This window comes from Cyanistes caeruleus, chromosome 10 (assembly GCF_971803275.1).
Source record: "Cyanistes caeruleus chromosome 10, bCyaCae1.hap1.1, whole genome shotgun sequence".
NCBI lineage: Eukaryota > Metazoa > Chordata > Aves > Passeriformes > Paridae > Cyanistes > Cyanistes caeruleus.
The window spans coordinates 9,728,426-9,747,294 of NC_141710.1; the positions used below are offsets into that span (position 1 = coordinate 9,728,426).

The 18,869-nt window shown below is 38.6% G+C and overlaps 1 protein-coding gene across 10 annotated transcripts in view; it reads right to left on the reverse strand.

The window, feature by feature from the left end:
• Positions 1–18,869, reverse strand: part of SPHKAP (SPHK1 interactor, AKAP domain containing) — a 64,431-nt gene that overhangs the window by 32,180 nt on the left and 13,382 nt on the right. For 9 of the 10 annotated variants that reach the window (XM_023933191.2, XM_023933195.2, XM_023933193.2 and 6 more), the window contains 2 exons: positions 14,020–14,122; positions 7,635–7,745 (listed from right to left, as the gene is read on the reverse strand). In XM_023933191.2, coding sequence (XP_023788959.2) covers positions 7,635–7,745; positions 14,020–14,122 — 214 coding nt within the window. Of the gene's footprint in view, positions 1–7,634; positions 7,746–8,156; positions 8,315–14,019; positions 14,123–18,869 lie in introns of all 10 variants that reach the window. The other variant, XM_086844895.1, reaches the window with a different exon arrangement.

The window sequence follows — 18,869 nt, forward strand, 5'->3', positions numbered from 1 at the left end:
TTCCTTTCCTCCACTTAAATTCTGGTGACTTATTTTCACTGCCATTGGCTCTCATCACTTCTTTTTTGGGTCATTAGCAGTTATCACTAATATGCAGAATGCATTTTTAGTAGACAGGAGACTGGGAATTGTGTAAGAGATGTAGCTCTCTCCTCCTTGCACAGTAAAATCTGACCTTTTATATTTAAATGGTTAAAGAGGATCTTGAGCTGGAATATGTCTTATATGAGGTGTTTGAAATGGCCTGATAGTGACTCAGAATGAAAAAAAAAGTTTCTGGAAGACAGAGCTAATCATCCATTAGCATTTGGATGCAATGCTTGTCTCGCATTAATTTCCATGCTTGCCAAAATGATTCTGGCAGAGGAACCAGCTGTGAAATGTAGAAATTAAAATATTAGTTTGGCAATAGTAGCTATGCCCCGTAGCTGCTTGCAAAATGACTTGCATGAATGAAAATGTGAGGTAGCAGTATTATAAAGTATTATAAAGGTGGGAGAATTTCTGTTCCCCCTTTTCTCCTTGTCAACCCTGCTTTCTGTGCTGAGCACAATGTCACATCTCTGGAACATCCCTTGGACCAGCTGGGGTCTGCTGTCCCAGCCTGCTGTGCACCCTAATGAACTCACTGGTGGGGACAGTACAAGAGAAAAGGACTTGATTCTGTGCAAGCCCTGTTCAGGAATAGCAAAAGCATCTCTCTGTTATCAGTCCTGTGTTCAGCAGAAATCCAGACAGCCCCACACCAGCCATTGTGAAGAAAATTACCTCCAGCCCTGCACACAGTGGTAACCTCAGAGTATGAAGCAGCTCAGGGTCATCTTCTGTACTACAAATAACTCAAAAGGCTTCATGACATGTATCCCTCTGTGGTACACAACAATACCTTCCTTATCTCACCAGTCAGATCAGGCTACCATCAAAAAGTCCATTTGTGTCAAAGCAGGACCATGGAACTCTACTGACAGTTTCTCTGCCCAAAATTGTGACAGGATGCAGGGCAGGTTGGGGAAACATCAACCTGAAACGAGGTCTGAGCCTTCCTTCTGTTGTGCGGACCATTGTATGATTAGAGAGAGGCAATTTCCATCTCTAGCTGTGAGTGGAGGAAGTCTTTTTCCCATTCTTGCCCTATATTTTCATTGGGATGGCCATAAAAGCCAAATTACTCCTTTCAGTTTCCAAGTAAAAATCTCTCCTGTGAGCTGCACAACTGCTACCTAACATGAGATCAGGTTTCCAATCACTCTTGCAGGCCCTAATGGAGGGTTTCCAAAAGTAGACAACTCAGTGCATCTCCTGTGAGTCACTCAAATTCACCTAAATAAGGTTCTGACATGACTTTCCCTTGTCTGCCCGGCCCAGACACAATTCTCTTTTAGGTACACCTTAGGTACATCAGAAGGCTGTGTTATACTGCTCTCCTTCCAGCATTTTTAGCAGCAATGTGTTTGAAATTTAGTCCAAATTATTCTTCAGAAGGTGCTTAACTCAAATGACTTGGTGGATTTATGGTTCTTGACATTTTAGAGACTATCCCTATTTTAATGGTTGGACTACATTAATGAATCTTCCCAAGTTATCTCTTCATAATCCTATGCTTCAAAAGCAGCTGTGAATATTTTCTTCCCATTAAAGCTTATTCCTTTGGGTTTGATGTAATTAATTGCCACTTATGATGTAGATAAAATATTCCAATAAATATTTATGCCACATGCACCATCTACTCTCTCCAGTGCCCTGTATACTTAATGTTTAACAAATTTCTGCGAACCTCAGCCTGAAAGTCATGTTAGAGGGAGCCTGTGGTTGTAACAGCAGCACAGTCACAAATGTCCACTCTGGTGGTAGCACAAAAATCTCATTTCTTGATAAAGCAGGTCATGGAGGCACTGAGAATATACCAGAGTGGAATGCTGGAGAGGATACAGCTGCAATGCCACACTTGATCCTTCCAGTGCTTATTTATAGCTTTGTCAGAGTAAGGTTAAACATCTGTTTCTCTTAAGCACAGATAGAAAACCACTGCAGTGTGAGACTGCCATGGAGGGACGGGAAGGAAGATGGCAGATCTAGACAGAAGATTAAAGATTGTCCCAAGTCTGAAGTGACAGGAAAGAGAAGAAAATCTATTGTCAATCTTCCACACTCTGGAATTCACGAGGCAGCTTTTGACTGCTGTATGATATACAGGTGATACTGAAAATGTGGAAATGCAACCCTTTAAGGGCATACTTGAATTCTGTCTTAACATTAGCTTGTATGTGAAGATTTATTTTTTGGAGCCAAGTATGTACAAGAGCAGAAAGTGAAATATATTTTACAGATTATACAAATAATCCTTTCAGTGGTCTTTTAAGCAGGTGCTCAGTCTGCCTGCTCTGGGTTCCACAAGGCAGAAAGCAATTGGTGAAGAGGAAGGATTTTATTTCCCTGTGCAAACCAGAGAGGGGCTGTCTGTAAGGTACAATTCCTTACCACAGCAGCATGAACACCCACACATGCCTGAGAAAGGACTACAACTCAATGCCACAATTTAGCCTGCTGCTGTTGATTCCTGCACCTTGTCAGGATGTAATTAAGGTATCGTCAAGCTGAATAGGAAGATGAGACTTAAACCTAAAAATATCTCCAGTAATTATGGTTTAGATCTGGAAAGCAACGGATGGATTTTGATTTCTGAAAGAGACAATGCTGTTCCTGAAGATGGTTGAATAATTACGGAGTGAAAGGTAAAATAAACACCCTTGTAATTCCCTGTCTATGACATAGTGCTGAGGTGTGCAAGCAATCTCATGAGGGAGGGAAAAGGTCTTAGTATGTAAGTCTGGTGGTTTTAGGCAGAAAAATAGGGCTTTGCCATGTTTGCTAGCAAATGCAAAACTTCATTCAAACACAGTAAAACAAAGCACCTGTTTCAGCTGTGCATGGTCACTATTCAGGAGCACACATGTCTTTGTTTTAAAACAAGCTGACAAACAAAAGTCTCCTCCTTTGGGATTCATGATTGCACTTCTGTATTTGCCTGTGTAAAAAGCCTTGTTGACTACTACCAGCCCTGGGAATAATCCTTCTTTCTGAGCTCCTGTAAGACTACACCATCACTCCTCAGTGAGGGCATGCTCTCATTCTTTGGACGCACTGAAGAACATATTGGGTACAGGGGCCCTGACTAAAGGATAGAAAATGTCCCTGACACAGAGTCTGCACTATTGTTAGCAAGTTACCTGGAAGTAATCTAGTATCAAAGATTGACAGAAAAAAAAATCTGTGTATTTGTACCTAGACATCCAAAGATATGTAGTGCTGTATCTTCAAAAAGACTTGGGTGAAAAAAAGAATGAAAACCACTCATCTATTTTAATTTAAGTGAAAGCTGCCGTCCTTTGTTTCATCAAAATACACCTTGCCAAAGACATTTCCTTTTTGCATATATTATCATTCAGTCTGAATTAATTTGGGGGAACTGTTTCCTGGATGATTTTGTTCCATCCCTTGAGTGAGCACTGGCATTTATCTGACAATATGGTGAGATGATTCAAGGAAGACTTGGCTAGAAAAACTAATTTCTTAATTTCATAGTTACTTTTCTCTCTGAATTGATTTACTGCACATTTGTACAAACGCCAGGGCAGTAAATGAGATGAAGCAGGAGCTGGAGGAGGAGGTGAGACCACAGAAGCCCTAATTTGACCAGCTGAAATTAGTGCATAATGGCATCTTTAACCTCCTCCTGAAGTTGTTTGAAAGCTTGATGGCTGAACTGCAATAAAAGTGATAATGCTGAAATACCTGCTTAGGACAACAAAGCCATGCAGTTGCAAGGCAAGCAGCCAGTTCTGAAAATCCAGCTTCTCTGATAGCAAAACTACATTCTTCACTATCTCAGTTAACAGAGACACCACAGACCATGGGATCCATCATCACATCACCTGTTTGCTTTGGTAACAATCTGGTTTCTCTCTCACTTGTCATTTCACTAAGGTAAGCATTGCTTCCCTTCTTTGAAAAGCTCAAGTTTGTCCCTATGCTGGGTATGTTATCTTGCACTAAACTAATCAGATTACAGTCCTAAACTCTAATTTTTTCTCCTGTGCTGCAGATGGATTAGGGTTTTTCCATGTGGCATAAGCCCACTCAGTGGTTGCTGCTACCTCCACTGTCCCACTCCCCCAGTCATGCTGTCCTCCACTCTCCTCTGTGTTTCCACCATCATCAGACCACTTCACAAAAAGTGCCAATGGCACAGGGGCACAAAAAACCAGCCAACAATTAGACAAGAGGGTGTTTTACCATGACTGAATTTGACTGAAGTTTGGGCTGCTGTCCTTGTCCTTTCCCTCTGCTCTGGCCATGTGTTCCTGCTGCTCCCTTGGGCTGGATCTAACCAATATCCAACTGCCTATGTCTGTGCATACAGCCTGCACTACTTACATCTCTGTATGGAGCATTCTGGAGTGAGCATTTATGTAGTTACAGAGTAGGAGCATTTGCAAATGGAAAAAGCTGCTGGACTATTTCAAGAATGTTTTGAAACCTTTAGCACTTCATTGAAACTGTTCTCTCATCCATCTGCCTGCAAATCCATTTTTTTTCTCAGCTTTAAGGAGATATAAAACAATTTAAAATGAGCCCTTGTCACATCCTGACTCTTTAAAAAGTGTTATCTTGTTGTGCTAAAGTAAGAAATGAGCACTGTTTCTTAGTGCTTTGTTATAACTGAAAGGCAGGTATTTTCCACCTTTCATACCTATACTGCCGTTTAGGGGTGTAAAGTTTCTGCTTCTCCAAGATATTTGACAAGAAGTTTGCAGGATTTCTGCCAGTCTGGAAATCCACTGCCCCTCACACAAAGGCACACTGCTTTGGAATGAGATGCTACCTTCCTGCATCAGTAGTTCTCAAGGACAATTGCTTGTTAGGCTGTGTGGAGTGGGAATGTCTTTCTCCCAGCCTCCGTGTTGGGACAGGATGGTCATGCAAGGAGTTATGGGTTGTGAGGATTTTGTGGGGAGATCATTGGAGCCTGGGTCTGTTTTGAGAGATTTAAATTTATTTTTTTTGTTCAGTGCAAATATAAATTCTAATGGCTTTTTGCTGGCCTGGAGCATGAAAGGCCAGAGAATTTCTTGAAAATTCACTTATAAACATTTTGAACCAAGTGAATGCCAAATATCTTGCAGGACTATACCACTTTTTTTTTTTTTTTTTCTTAATTTAGTTCTGTATCCTGCTTTTTTCCTAAATAATAGTTTCATTACTATGTTTAAGAAGAATTCCTAAAAGAAAACTGAGATAGATCTTTAGCAGTGTGGCAATACCATCTTAAACGTGGAGATGCTGTAAAAGCATTGTGAAGAATAGTGTTAAATCTTACCAACTGCTAAGATAAAGTCATAATTGACATTCCTGTGTGTAAGATGAAGAGATTGTGCTTTAGGAGAGTCCAATGCTAGAAGAAAACTGTAAACCATCTAATTCAGCAGGAATTTAGATTTCTTAAATTGTACTAACATAAGCCAAACACAAATACTAAGCATTGGTAATCTAGATCTAGATCTTTGGAGAGAAAGTAGGGACAAAGTAGCTATCAGGTTTTTCTTTTCTGATAAGGTCTTCATAAAAGCATATCCAAAGCAGTAAAAAAATTTTCTAAGTCCAAAGAAAGAAAGCTGGCAATAGTGGAGTAAGCAAAAAAAAACTACTACTAAAACTACTTTTATTTTTTCAGGTCACTCCATGAGGTAAGAAGAATGCTACATTACAGAAATTTTAATTGCATTTATATCACTATGTGGAGCTTATGCATGATTATGTCTCACAAATCCAAGTATTTTATTCTATTAGGTGGATTTTGATTAAGTTCTTATTCAGTAGAAACAAACAAAACAAGACATCCATAATTAAAGTACTTTTAAAATACTACCTGATTATATTAGCATGAAACTGTGTATCCTAATCTCAGTAGTAAACTGCTGCTAATCAATACCATTGTTAATTGAAGTAAGTTTAATGAAATTTTTAACAATTAGATGAATACCTTCCAAAGAGAAAAAAACCCTTATAATATTGGTATAGAGGAGAAAGCTCTTTGAGGTAGTTTAACCTTTTAAAGCAGACAGCATGGCAAAATCAGACAATGTCGCCTGAAATAAGGAGGGTAGTAATGGCATAATCTTTCTATAACAACTTATCTTTGCTTTGTATGTCCAACATATCAGAGATAAATATAATTTCCTCTAAGATTCTATGGAAAATTAATCAAAAAGTCAAAGCTCAACAGGTCAAAAAGAAATCAATTAATTCTTATTTTTTGAGATAATAATTTCCTCTGAGAAAATAAGCTTTATTTTTAGGATATTAAATACTATATAGTAAAATTAAGTTGCTGTAGTCAATATGTTTTGCACTAAAAGTAATCCCTTCCTATATGAAAAATAAGGATACCACTGATTATCTGCCTGATGAATCTGCTCTGGTTAAGAATGTGTTCAGGTTCTCACCTTGTAAGGTTGCTCACTTGCACACTGGGATTAGGCTGTGCATTTTGCTCACTCTGGTGAGAAAAATTGTCTTGTGGAAACTGATAGACCAGTGGTCAGTATGACTGAATTAAGCCAAATAACCTCTGACCATATTCCTAAATTTCATGACTGCAATGACACTGCTGTGTCACTCTACAGCTTTCAGCACTCTGCATCACCCCAGGCAGGACGCAAAGCCTCCGGCTGACGTCTCCACGGGATGGAGATTCAGTTTCCTGGCAGCAGCAGCCTGGGTTCATCAGCTGGAGCTGAATGCCCAAGTCCTTGAGGGAATCCCAGCAGACTTCATGATAGCCCTCAGCTGGTCTTTAGGTTGTGTGCAGTACAAGCAGTGCTGGAAACCTTTTACTTGAGGTAAAGCTGATCTTTTCTAAAGCCCTTCTTTGCTCACTGAGACCAGGGAATAGCATTCAAACAGGATTCTAAGGAAGGATCTGCTCTTCTGAGTCCTCCATCAAGTAAAAAAATATATTAAAAACATAGCCATGTATTTCCATCCATGCAGACAGTTTATAAAGCAACAGAACTCCTATTTCTTCATGCACATTGTTGAACAAGAGCTGATCTTAATCGTGTTATAACCCACAATAATGAGATTGAAATTTAATTTCAAGTGCAAAATAATTCTGTTTGAGTTCTTTAGCATCTTCCCCTCATCTAACATGGAAAGAGCTTTTTCTCTTTAATTGTGTCTCTCTGCCTTCAGGAACATTGAGCAGCCTTTTAAACAGCTGCGCTTTCCAACCTGCCACTTAACAAGTTATGGTTCAGAATAATTTTCTCTTTGGCTTATTTTTCTCTCTTCTGAGTTGCAGATTATGAACATAAAAAAATACAGAGAGCCACCAAAATCTGAAAGCCAAAAGTGGGGAAACCTCTGCAGTAGTCTTTATTAATATGCTATTAATGTGCTTTATTAATGTGTGTGTTAATATAGAAATCTATATTTTTAGTTTATATGTTTGCTTTTAAAAGGAAGCTGGAAATTACAGACTGTTTTAATTTAACATGTACTGTTGTCAGCCCCACACGCTACCCAAACAAATCTCAAGGAACTTTTCTCCAGAGGAGATGGCAGTGAGTACTTACTGAGGCACAGTTGCTTTCTGACTTGTCTTCTAGAAAGCCAATTTGGCATGGTGTCCTCTGATTCTGCAGCCAGTAGTCTGTTGATTCTAGCAGACTGTTGCTGCAGAGAATCTGTTAAAATAGTTAAAAATAGTTAAAATAATTGTAATTTTTTATGAGCCCTACTGTGCTTTGGGGGCCCGAACCCTATTGCTCTAACTCAATGGAAATTTTGTTGACGAAATTGGGCAGCACGGTGGGTTGGGGAAAAAGACGGACAAGACAGATCCGTTTTATTTGGACTCATCCAGTTACTGCACCTTAAGTCAAATCACTTAGATATCCCCTGAACATGAGCCAATTTTCTTCCAGAACTGAGAGTCCTCGGAGAAAGACACTTGAAGAAAATGTCCAAACCCAACATTTTTGTTAGAAAATATTGCTATGAGTTTTGTTCTGTGTTAAAGTGAGAAACAGATGTGTTAGGAAACCTAATTATTGAATTACACCAGAGTACACAAACTTGCAGGCTTTATGACTGACCGTATCTCTCTCCACAGTAGATCAGAACTATTCATTCTGTCAGCAGCCTCATTTCTGGGACTTCCAAGGCTCCAAACTCCTCAAACAAGTTTTTCTGCTTTCTGAGAAGCTGAAGTACTTTGGACCTTCTGTAATGAGTCCTGAGGTCAGTCAGCACCCTGAGATCAAAACTTTGCGTTTAGTCTCTGTGTTGACTCAGCCCTACAGCTTGTGCCACAGCTTCCACTCAAACAAAACCAAAATGGGGCTGCAGAGATCTGTAGAATTTAAAGAGGCAAAGCCAATGTGCAAATCTGATGCTTAGAATGGAATGCTTCCATTCTTAAATGGAATTCTTTACCTTGTGCCTCTGTACTAATATTCTACCATGAACAAGAGGGACCATTAGTATCTTTAAAACAGCTAGGGAACAGCAGGAAAAATATTACTGTACCATTGGTGCAGAACATTTTCTATGGCTTACCATCTTCCTTAGGCAGCAATGTTAAGAAGTATGTTTGTGAAATAGATGTATGTTTTATTTGTATATTTTATTTTATTCTTGGAATTTTTGTATTACATAGAAATATCCTGTACTCTACTTATTTGACTTTCAATAATGATATTTAAAAATATTAATTTGTTGCTATACCTAGGGAAAGAAACTCTATCTACAGTGCTTTACCTGACTGCATGGTTTGTACTAACACACATTTGTCCTACTTCAAGAACATCTGACCTCCAAGCCTAGATCCCTTCCCTGCGAAGAGAAGAGAGAATAACTTGTGAGGCCTTCTCACTTCTCAGGGAAGATGAATGACTGTGGAAAGCCCATCTGGCCAGTTGACAGAATTTTCTAATACCTGGGAGCATCCAGAAGTAAGCTTATTACCACCCACAGACTAACACCCACTCTAATTTTTATTTTTCTGGTAGAAAGTCAGTTACACTTGATATTTCACTCCCTGTATTATACTTGTATTGATTTCTGAATAAAAGTCAGCAGGAGAGGGATGAGAAGGTAATGGGGAACACCACAGGCCCTGAGCTTGGCCTGTTTCAGTGCCCTTTTTTGGTGCCCTCCTTGGAGACTTTCCACCTTTGTGTCTGTTTCTCAGTACACCAGCCCTGCTATGTGTTTTCTTCCAAAGAGCTTTAAAATTCAAATATAAGGTTCACAAAACACTCAGAGGAAGTATTGTGCCCAAAGACATTTTTTTGAGAATGCCAAAGGCTCATGAATGCTTCACACGAACACCAGCCTCTTCCTGGGGGCTGCTAGCTAATCTTGTTTACTAGTGCAACAACTCTGCACTCAATAAATTTTATAACCTCCTGTCTCAGTGCAAAAAGATTCCTGCCATCATAACTAACTCTGAGACTAGATGGGGAAAATAATATACTTCATATCCCAAAGAAACAATTTCCTATTAGTGTAATAAACTGTTGTGTGGGTTTGTTTTGTTTTTTTGTTTTGTGTTTTTTTTTTTGTTTGTTTGTTTTTTTGGTTTTTTTTGAGGAAATCTTGAAGCATTATGAACTGGTTGGTAAAATCTAGAATTAACATTCTTTTCCTCTTTACAAAACCACATGTACACATATATATATATATATATACACATATATGACTCAGATATATTTCATATGTATTTCAGATTTAATTGGATTCTAGACATTCCCATCCTCAAGGGCTGAAGTTCTAATAACCTGTTAAAACATAATTTTGCATACACGAGAAACAGTTTTTTTTAACTCCAACAGCTTTTGCTGTAACAAGCAATCTTGTTTAATTTCTTTAAAGATCACAGTGAATTTTTATTCAACCTTAATCACTTTAGATCTTTCTCAAAACTCAGTTTCTGAGAAACTGTGATAGGCAGAAATTTATCATGCAGAAACAAGCTGCAGATATCCTTGGTGCTGCTCATCTTTGTCTCAGAAGGACCTGGTGTGCATTTCAGACCAGTTCAATCATAGCAGAAGTATATTGCACATGATAAACCCATGAAATGAGCTGGGCAGTCCACACTTCACCTACTTTGTCTCCTGTGGGATGTTAAATAACCATTGGTAGCTTTAACTTTCTTTCAGAGGATGCTTTTATCAGGAAGCCAATACTGGTAAAGCAGCTGCAGAAGGAATAACTCTCCTGAACAAATGTTTTGGTCTGGTCAGGTCAGGTCATGGCTGCCAAACTTGAGTCACTCCAGAGTGGTTTATGAGTTCCAAGGATTTATACTGCACATAATTTTTTGTATGCAGCTTTTCATATCAGTCTTTGAAGTTAAGGGTAGAAATTACTACATAGAAGTTTTGGACAGCATGTGATTTCTAAATAACCTGAAAAACCTAACCTAAGAAGATGAACAGCATTATTAGGATTAAGTTTTCCCTGGGGCAGATTCTCCTCTCCTGTCCTTAAGTAGTTCTGCACACACACTTAAGGATGTATCCAAAAGTATGAAGAGGGGTGAATAGGTGTAATATTTTTAATACTGGTGGTTAGGGAAAATAATTTACAGCAATTTGGATTAAAAAAAGACAGGTGAGAAAAACAAATAGATAACTATTTGGTATAGAAAACAAAACAGATATACTTGAGTCCACACAGAAGAAATTAGCAGAGGTCAGTTGGTCAGATCTAAGGAACAGAATTCAGCTCAAAGTCATTTGGAAAGGCTCCAGAACTTGTCTGAAAAGCCAGTGCTGTTGGAATGGGAGAATGCAGGAACGTGTGCCAGAGGTGTCCTCGCACATGGTCTGGTTTCACACAGGTCTGGGTGGTGCTCAGGAGATGGAGGTGACATTTGAGTCAGCAGTGGCAGGAGTGAGGGGTAAACCTTGGATCATTTTAAATTCCATCTTATGAAACACAAGTTATTGCATTAGGACCATTATAGACATGATATTGCTCAGAGCTTTCCCATTAGTACTTCTGTGGAGGAAGGATAATTTGGGCCACCCTGCAATGCTGGAAACAGGTAGGGTTACACACACCTGCTGTGCAAAAGTGTATCTCTAGAAGCCATGTGCATATTTGGGCATATTTCTTTGGTAACAGACAGCTCTGTGGTCAAAGACACACATATGGTAAAAATAAATGGTATATTTCTTACAGCCTCTTTCTATTGTAAGGCAATTCTCCCTGTTAAATAGGTTAATGTGTTTAGAAAAGTGGGAGTTTGCATTTGCACATGCACAAAAAATTGATGGGATATTCATGCTTTTAAATGAATTCAATGAAGTCCTTATAGTAAAATAATATATGACTGCTATTATCAAAAGTGTATAAGCTTGAAGAAGTTATTCTAAATTAACAGAGCTAGCTAATTAATCAAAAGCAATGTGAGAACTGGTATTCTTTGTACCTCTACCAGAATATTGCTACTGCCATTCCTGCATTCAAGCAAGAATTTTTTCAAAATATACTGAGGTGATCTGTACCAAATGACAAGAAAACTAATCCTCTTCTCCTTCAGTTGTCGGTCTGCAGTCCTGCACTTTAAGGCAAAGAGTTTCACTTGCCAAAATTTCATCCTCCTGTCTTGTACTTCTCTTCATTCTTATTTAATTAAGACAAGTGCAGGGCCAATCCCACTGACACATTGTTAAGATTTTTGCTATCAGCTGGAAACTGAAAACATAATTTGATTCATTGACCATACTCATGTGACAGCTGCACATACTATACCGCTGCATATCTGGTTTGGAGCAGGATCATCACCCAGAAAATAATTCAGGATGAATCTGCATCATGCACTAAATGTGAAATCAGCAGTAATTCATGGTTCTAAAAAAAAGTTTTCCACTCTCATCTAGAGACTCAGCCGTCAGCATTACTCAGTGTGTTGTGAATCAATGAACTAAATCAGCCTCTAGCAGAGTGTGGATTAGAAAAGTCACTCTCTCCCAGAGGAAAATACTGCATATGAGTTTAGTGTAACAGCTTCCTGCTCCCTGATTTAGATCACAAGACATTAAAATACAGTAAATATCTATAACTGAGACAGCATTAAAAAGGCTCTACTCCATAAATGAAACATCTGCGTTTTCATGACTGAACATCTTAATTGCTTTGGTTAATTACTACTCATCAAAAAAAGATAGGAAAGTGGGACATACAGAATAAAACAGGATATCAAGGGGCACATCTTCTGCATTCATTTAGGTTGGTCTGTGTAGTAACAGGCTACATCTCATATGGTTCCTGACAAGAGCCATTCATGCCAAATATAACTACTCAAACCTGCAACTGTTTAAACTGTTCCCTTGCAGCCAGAACCCACAGCATTTCACTTCACAACCAATTACATATCTAACTTCCAAATCATCTAACACAGGCTGGAAGAGAATTCTTCATCCTTTTACACACACACACACACACACACACACACGCACACACACACGATAAACTTTCTCTGACAGCTGTGTAAAGAAGCCCAAAACATCCTGCTGTTTGTCAGAAGTATTGTCAGAAGTAACTTCTTTTAGTGTGCTGACAATCATAAAATTGAGTTGTTTTACAATGAAGAGCTCAAATGTATAGGATTGGATGGGTGAAGCAGCTCTCAGCCATGTGATACAGGCTACCCTTTAAAAGAGAGTGATACTTCTGAATGTGACCAAGCAGGAGCCTTTTTTGTAAAGGCAGTGGTGGCACTTAGTGCTGTTCCACTGTCCTTCACTCTTACATAAAGTAGACAACTCTGAGATTAAATAAAAAATGTTTTCCCACACAGTAGATTTTCTGTCTATATGAGGATTCCAATTACAGTCAGCAGTATTTTTAAAACCCAAGTGTTATTTTGCAAATGAACCCTTTGATCAAATGAAATATTGACACTTTATCTTTTAGCCATGTTGGGGTGAGGAAGAGAAGCCCAGTCCCAGTATACACATCTGTCTTATTGAGTTCACTTTTTATCTCAATGACACTATATCTAACAAAATTTCCGTGCATGGTTTTCAGTACAAGAAAAATAAATCTTTATCACGTACATGTTTTATTCTTCACTCTTGTTACATAAAACAAACAAACAAAAAACTCCAAACCCAAGAGGAAAGCGTTATTAAAAGTCAGAATTATGAGAAGACTGAATGAACTGTGAAAGTTTAAAATGAATGCTATCTTTTCAGCTCTAGAATGATGCCTGTGGGAGACAGTAGAGCTCTGAGGTTTACTGCAACATAAGAGGTGAAAGACAGCCTGTCCTCTTCAAGAGTCTCTGGTAGTGCCCCCTTCCCTCAGACTGCACTGCCGTAACAAGCTCCCAGGAAGGAGAAATTAAAGGTCTTCACCTTTGTATTATCAGTTGTACTGAAATTAGCTACATGCATAAAATTATATTCAACCCCTCCTAATGACATACATACACACACAGGTGTCACTTTTTCCACCCCACATGCTCTAAATGAAGTTATTGCATATAAACCTGATTTTAGGAAACAATAACAGCAGTCTATACCACCTCTTGTAGAAACTAATCCAAAGTTTTTTCAGGAAGGACCCTCCATTGCATTGACCTCAGAGAAGCAAAGCTCTGTGTCCCAGAAACTTGTCATTTACTGAAGAGCAGTACTGCAGGTATTCATGCTATGCACTGCTTTTGTTTCTTATAATGAAATGTCATATAACGAAGTAAATTAGAAATGTTCAATAGGAGTTTACCTCCCATATAAGTATAATGTATTTTGGGATCAGACAAGTATAGACTAGGCAGACAAAGCTTGCAAGATACCGTAACAGCACCACTGAATTATTTTTCTGTATCAAACCTTTTCTAAGTATCACTTAAATTTTGTATTCCTCACTAAAGCTGCAATCTAAAAAGCAAAGCTATATATATATATTGGACTTTGAATGTAACATAAACTTAAAAGTTACCTTCTTACATGCTGTGACAGAGCTTCCCAAACTGCTTGCAGAACTGTCTGTGCTGCTGCCTTGGCGCTCTGGGACCTCACGCATCAGTGGAGATTCAAAGTTGCTGAAGAACAAAAAAGAAACAAGCCCCCAAAAACCTTTCCAGTGACTCAGCTACATAAATAACTCAAGTAACACCAAAACACAGGTCAGTAAAGAGATGTAACTTAGAATACAAGATGTGGTCTGTACTCTGATGTTACTAGTCAATTTATTGCTAATTTTCCCTTTTTGGAAGATTATCCCGAGCTACACACTTTGGATATAAAATAGCAGACTGATGTCTTTTGAAGACTAGAGGAAAGCATAAACTGCCTAAAACCAGATCTGTCTTAAATGCCAATGTAAAAAGTGGTACTGACTTGTTTGCATAAGCAGGCAGCTTGGAGCAGCAAATGAAATACACACTGCATTAATTCCACTTGGTAAACAACAGAAATATTTGCTGTATTTTTACCTGCCAGGATTGAAGTAAAGGGGTAGTGATTACAAAGTGAAAAAAAAACCACAACAGGAGATGCAATATTCTGTAATCCAAATGGAACAGCTCGATACTCCATAGGTTTGGAGCTAAGGTAAGTTGTGCACATATTCTGTTTTGTGATTCAGTGGTACACAACAAATACATTTACTTTGGGACTGTGCAGATGTAAAGTACAAAACCATAAAAACAAGTTCCCCCAGCCAAATTATTTGCACACACAGCAAGAACCAACCCTCATACTTTTCTTTTGGAATAGCTCAGGCCAGTCTTCAAAGATCTTCCATCATACAATAATCACATAGGCAAGATTAATGAAGTTTCTCCTTCTGGTCATGACATGATCACAGTTAAAGGTCACACGTGCTAAAGGACTATTTATCCAGGAATATACCAGGGGAAAAGTATCCTACATGAACATGTTCTGCTTCTCTGACTGGGTCTTTGGAGTGCTTTTAATTATTGCAAGCCACCTATGAGAACATGTGGAACATGTTGTGATGGACACCCAGGTTACCATGGCTTGAGCAATAATCTCTCATTGGTTCCAGTGTGATAACAGACAGTGCACAACTTCCTACTATGCCCAAACCTAAAGTGCATTTTCCTGTCACCTTTACTGACGTGTAAACCAGTACATTAAGAGCAGGCCAGAAGCACCTTTTTTCTTTTGAAATCCAGAGCCAAGTATGACTAAGGCTGCCCTCAAAGATTCATGCATGTATCTTTCACCACATACTGCTTAGGACTAGCTATGAATATATGCACTCCCACTGGTAAGGAACTTTGTCAATGAGAATTCTGCTGATGTGTGTGGTTCTATTCCATAATAATTTAAAGAAGTATCTAGATGTGCTGAAATTAGAAGAGTGAATAAAAAATATCAAACTAATTTAGGACTTGTTAATTGCTAGCTGGGGGGAAGTTTCATGAATCACATCAGAGGACTGAATATAGATGAACCAGAGACCCCAGAGAGTTAATTGACTTCACTTGGAAAGTATGTTACCACTTAATACTCTGGAAGATCACCATCATTTGTACTTAGATGACTTTTGCCTGTTTACAAAACTCTGCTTCATTGCTCAGATGATACAGATACACAGTAATATTTCTGGGCAGTAATTTCTCTGGCATTTGACACAGCAACATACCATTTTATAGGCCTAATACTGAGTTCTTTAACAGAATGAGGAAAATTAAACATGTGAAGCCAATTCTGACTTTCTATCTCCATTTAAAGTAGGAACCTCACATTCAGAGGGTCAAATCTTACATAAGTTAAGTATCCTACTTGATAAGTCCACATTGAGATGCAGCCTTTGGATGAGGTAAAACTTGCCACTCCCAGAAGAAACTGTGCACTGCCTCTTTTTATAAGATGCATCACCTCTGCAATCTAATAGAAAATTACAGATCAAGGCTGACCTGCAGGTTGAAGTACAAGGCCTGTTGTACTGTTTTCTCCTCTTCACTGAGAGAAAGACTGAGGGGCTCTGCCACAGGAAGCTGATGGGCTGCTAAAGACTATTTGCTCTTAGTTCCACTATGTGCAGGGAACTGAACTTCAGTGTGTGAAGTGTTACTATGTCTAACAGCAACAAAGATAATAATTTGACAACCACCTGAAGGCCTTCTTTGGAACTTAATTAAACAGTACAAATAGAGTATCACAATAAAGCATAGCTGGAAAATGTAGTTGAAGAGTCACATTCTGGAGTATCAACAAATCTGTGCTATCTCTGGACAATATTTCTGCGGGGAGCAGCACATGACGTGTCCCATACAGAAGTAAAGCTCTCCTCCAAGTCATGCGGAAAGTTAAATGATCTGTAAAAGCTTCTTAATCCTTTAAAATCTGTGTTCTTTTCAAAATAAGCCCACTTTTCATTTATAAATATAGAAAACCTTGTTAAAAGCACATGATTGAAATAAATGTAGAATGCCATTAAATATTTTAAATGAGACTAGACTCCCACTCAGACTAAAGTTCAGACAAGAAACCTAAGTGCCCTTGGTATTCCCAAAATTTGGTAAATCTAAATCCTCTTGTCACCCATCCCAGTTCTTAGAGTTGTATTTCACACCCAGTTGATTACTTGGAGCACAGGAAAAATCAGCAACTGTGATTAGACAAGGGACAATGCATTTACAAGTATCTCTAACACTTTCAGAGCTTTTTTGTCTTAGCTTCACATTTTGTGTTCTATAACTGCAGAGCAGAACCTCTATTCTCATGCTGCACTGCAATGAGTTGTGATCAGTCCTGAGTTGTTTGGGACAGGAACTCTGGACTCCCACTGCTTGCAAACAAACTTCAATGGTCAGGGTTTGGTCACTGAAATACAGAAAAATTTTAACAAAGAAATGCCAAAATAGGAGAGCTTCAGTTTTAGACTCCACAGCCTTTTCCTTGTTGAGTTTATGGCTACACAATTTCTAGAAGAAACACAGAGAAATTCCCCTGGCCACTCCTGCTGATCAATCTGGTACATGAGCCCCTCTAGGTGTGACACAAAGGAGATTTGCAGAAATGCATGCCAACTGATGGGAAAATGAGCACCCAGCTGTGCTTCTGCAGGCTGGGAATTCAGCACCACAAATGCGAGTCTTCCATAACTCAGAGAGATGCTGTGAATGAGGTCTTGTATAGAATACCTTCGGGACACAGGTCTTTCTTCCAACACAGAACATGGATTTGGCTTTTCAACATCTCTTTTTCAATTATCTCAACTCTCAGTAAGGGCAAAGTTTCCTCTTCTCTTTATCCCATGGGTATCCTTTCTAAGCTTTCATTTTCAACAGGTATTTTCTCAAGAGACCCTCCTCAGGCCATACAGCTCTGCCACCCTTGCTCTGTATCAAAGGCAGTAATATAAACCTATTTCTCATTAACTCTCCAGGGGAAAAACTATTCTGGCTTTGAAAAGCTTCTGCTCTCATTAGTTCCTCAATAGCAGGAAGCCAAAAGAAACTCTTGCAGAGATGTAACCAGCTCATCATGAAGCTGTAGCTCTGCATTCACATACTACTCGTTACTTCACATTTCACAAAGTGCTGAACTTTCAAGACATCTGGCACATATTGGAGCCTTTTCACTACAAGATAAAGGAAGCTGTTGGAGGTTTTAGGTCTCAGGTCTCAAGTTTTCTTGGCTCCCTTGTTTAGTATATGATGGATAATGCTGATCTGTGTTCGATGTGCTCATCTGACTCAGAGGTATCACAAAAAGCCACAGGCATAGTAAACAATCTCTGTTAAGGGATTGTTCATTTAAAGTTTTCTTTTGGTGTGAAAGATCCTAATCTACAATTCAGCTTTTGAAACTGAACTTGGGAAGGTGGACCTAAGGCTTGGTGTTAAGTAGACCATTTTCACTTCAGTATTTATATTAACAGAGAAGTCTCCACATTCATTTGCCACTAGATGCTGTCATACTGATTCATGAATTGTAACTGATCATTTTTTTTCCTACAAGCTATATGCACTCACAAAGAATACAAACCAATTTCCTGGAAATTAGAGGACTGTAGTAAATAGCTATGAGGTTTATATATAGTTATGAGATTTATATCACTAACTGTAATAATAACGCATCGTGCATTACTGTCCAAAATGCAAACAAATTGCTTCATCTTTCCTGTGTTGAATAATTCAAAAATACTGACCTCGATGACTCAAGACTTAATCAAAAAACCCACAGCTGCTCCTAAAAATAATTATCTCCTTTGCAGATGTGGCAGATGGTGCTACATCAACTAAGATGAGGTAATTTAAAGAATTCCCCAGGTTATCACTAAAGAAAATTAATCTTGTGAAACAATATAAAAAACTTCAATTTCCTACCATCTTGAACAAGAATGACCAGCTTCCCAAAACTTGCTGTTCAATAATCATTCCTAAGGAGCAATCTCAATAAATAATGTGACCATTTCACATATATTTTTTGAATCAATCATATTACAGCCTGCTGTTTTTCCTCTTTTCATTATGAGTCCTAATCTTAGCATTTTGAACATAGAAAATGTACTGATCCATGAAAAAAATGATCTTGAAGGAAGCAAACTGAATGAACACAGGGAGGTTTCTCAGTGCAATTAATGCCAAGCTATAGTGAGCTACATTTCTGGTGTTCTGCTAATACTTGTAGAGAACATCAAAAACAACAAAAAAGAGATGAATCTCGTTTTGAAATAGGAGTATGAGAGAAGTGAAAGCAGAGCAAAATACTTAGCATCTTCTTACTCCTACCTTCCCAAATAAACCTGAAAGCTACTAAGCAACTGAGGAAGGCAGCCAGCTTAATCCAGACCCTAAGCAAGGAGCAGTT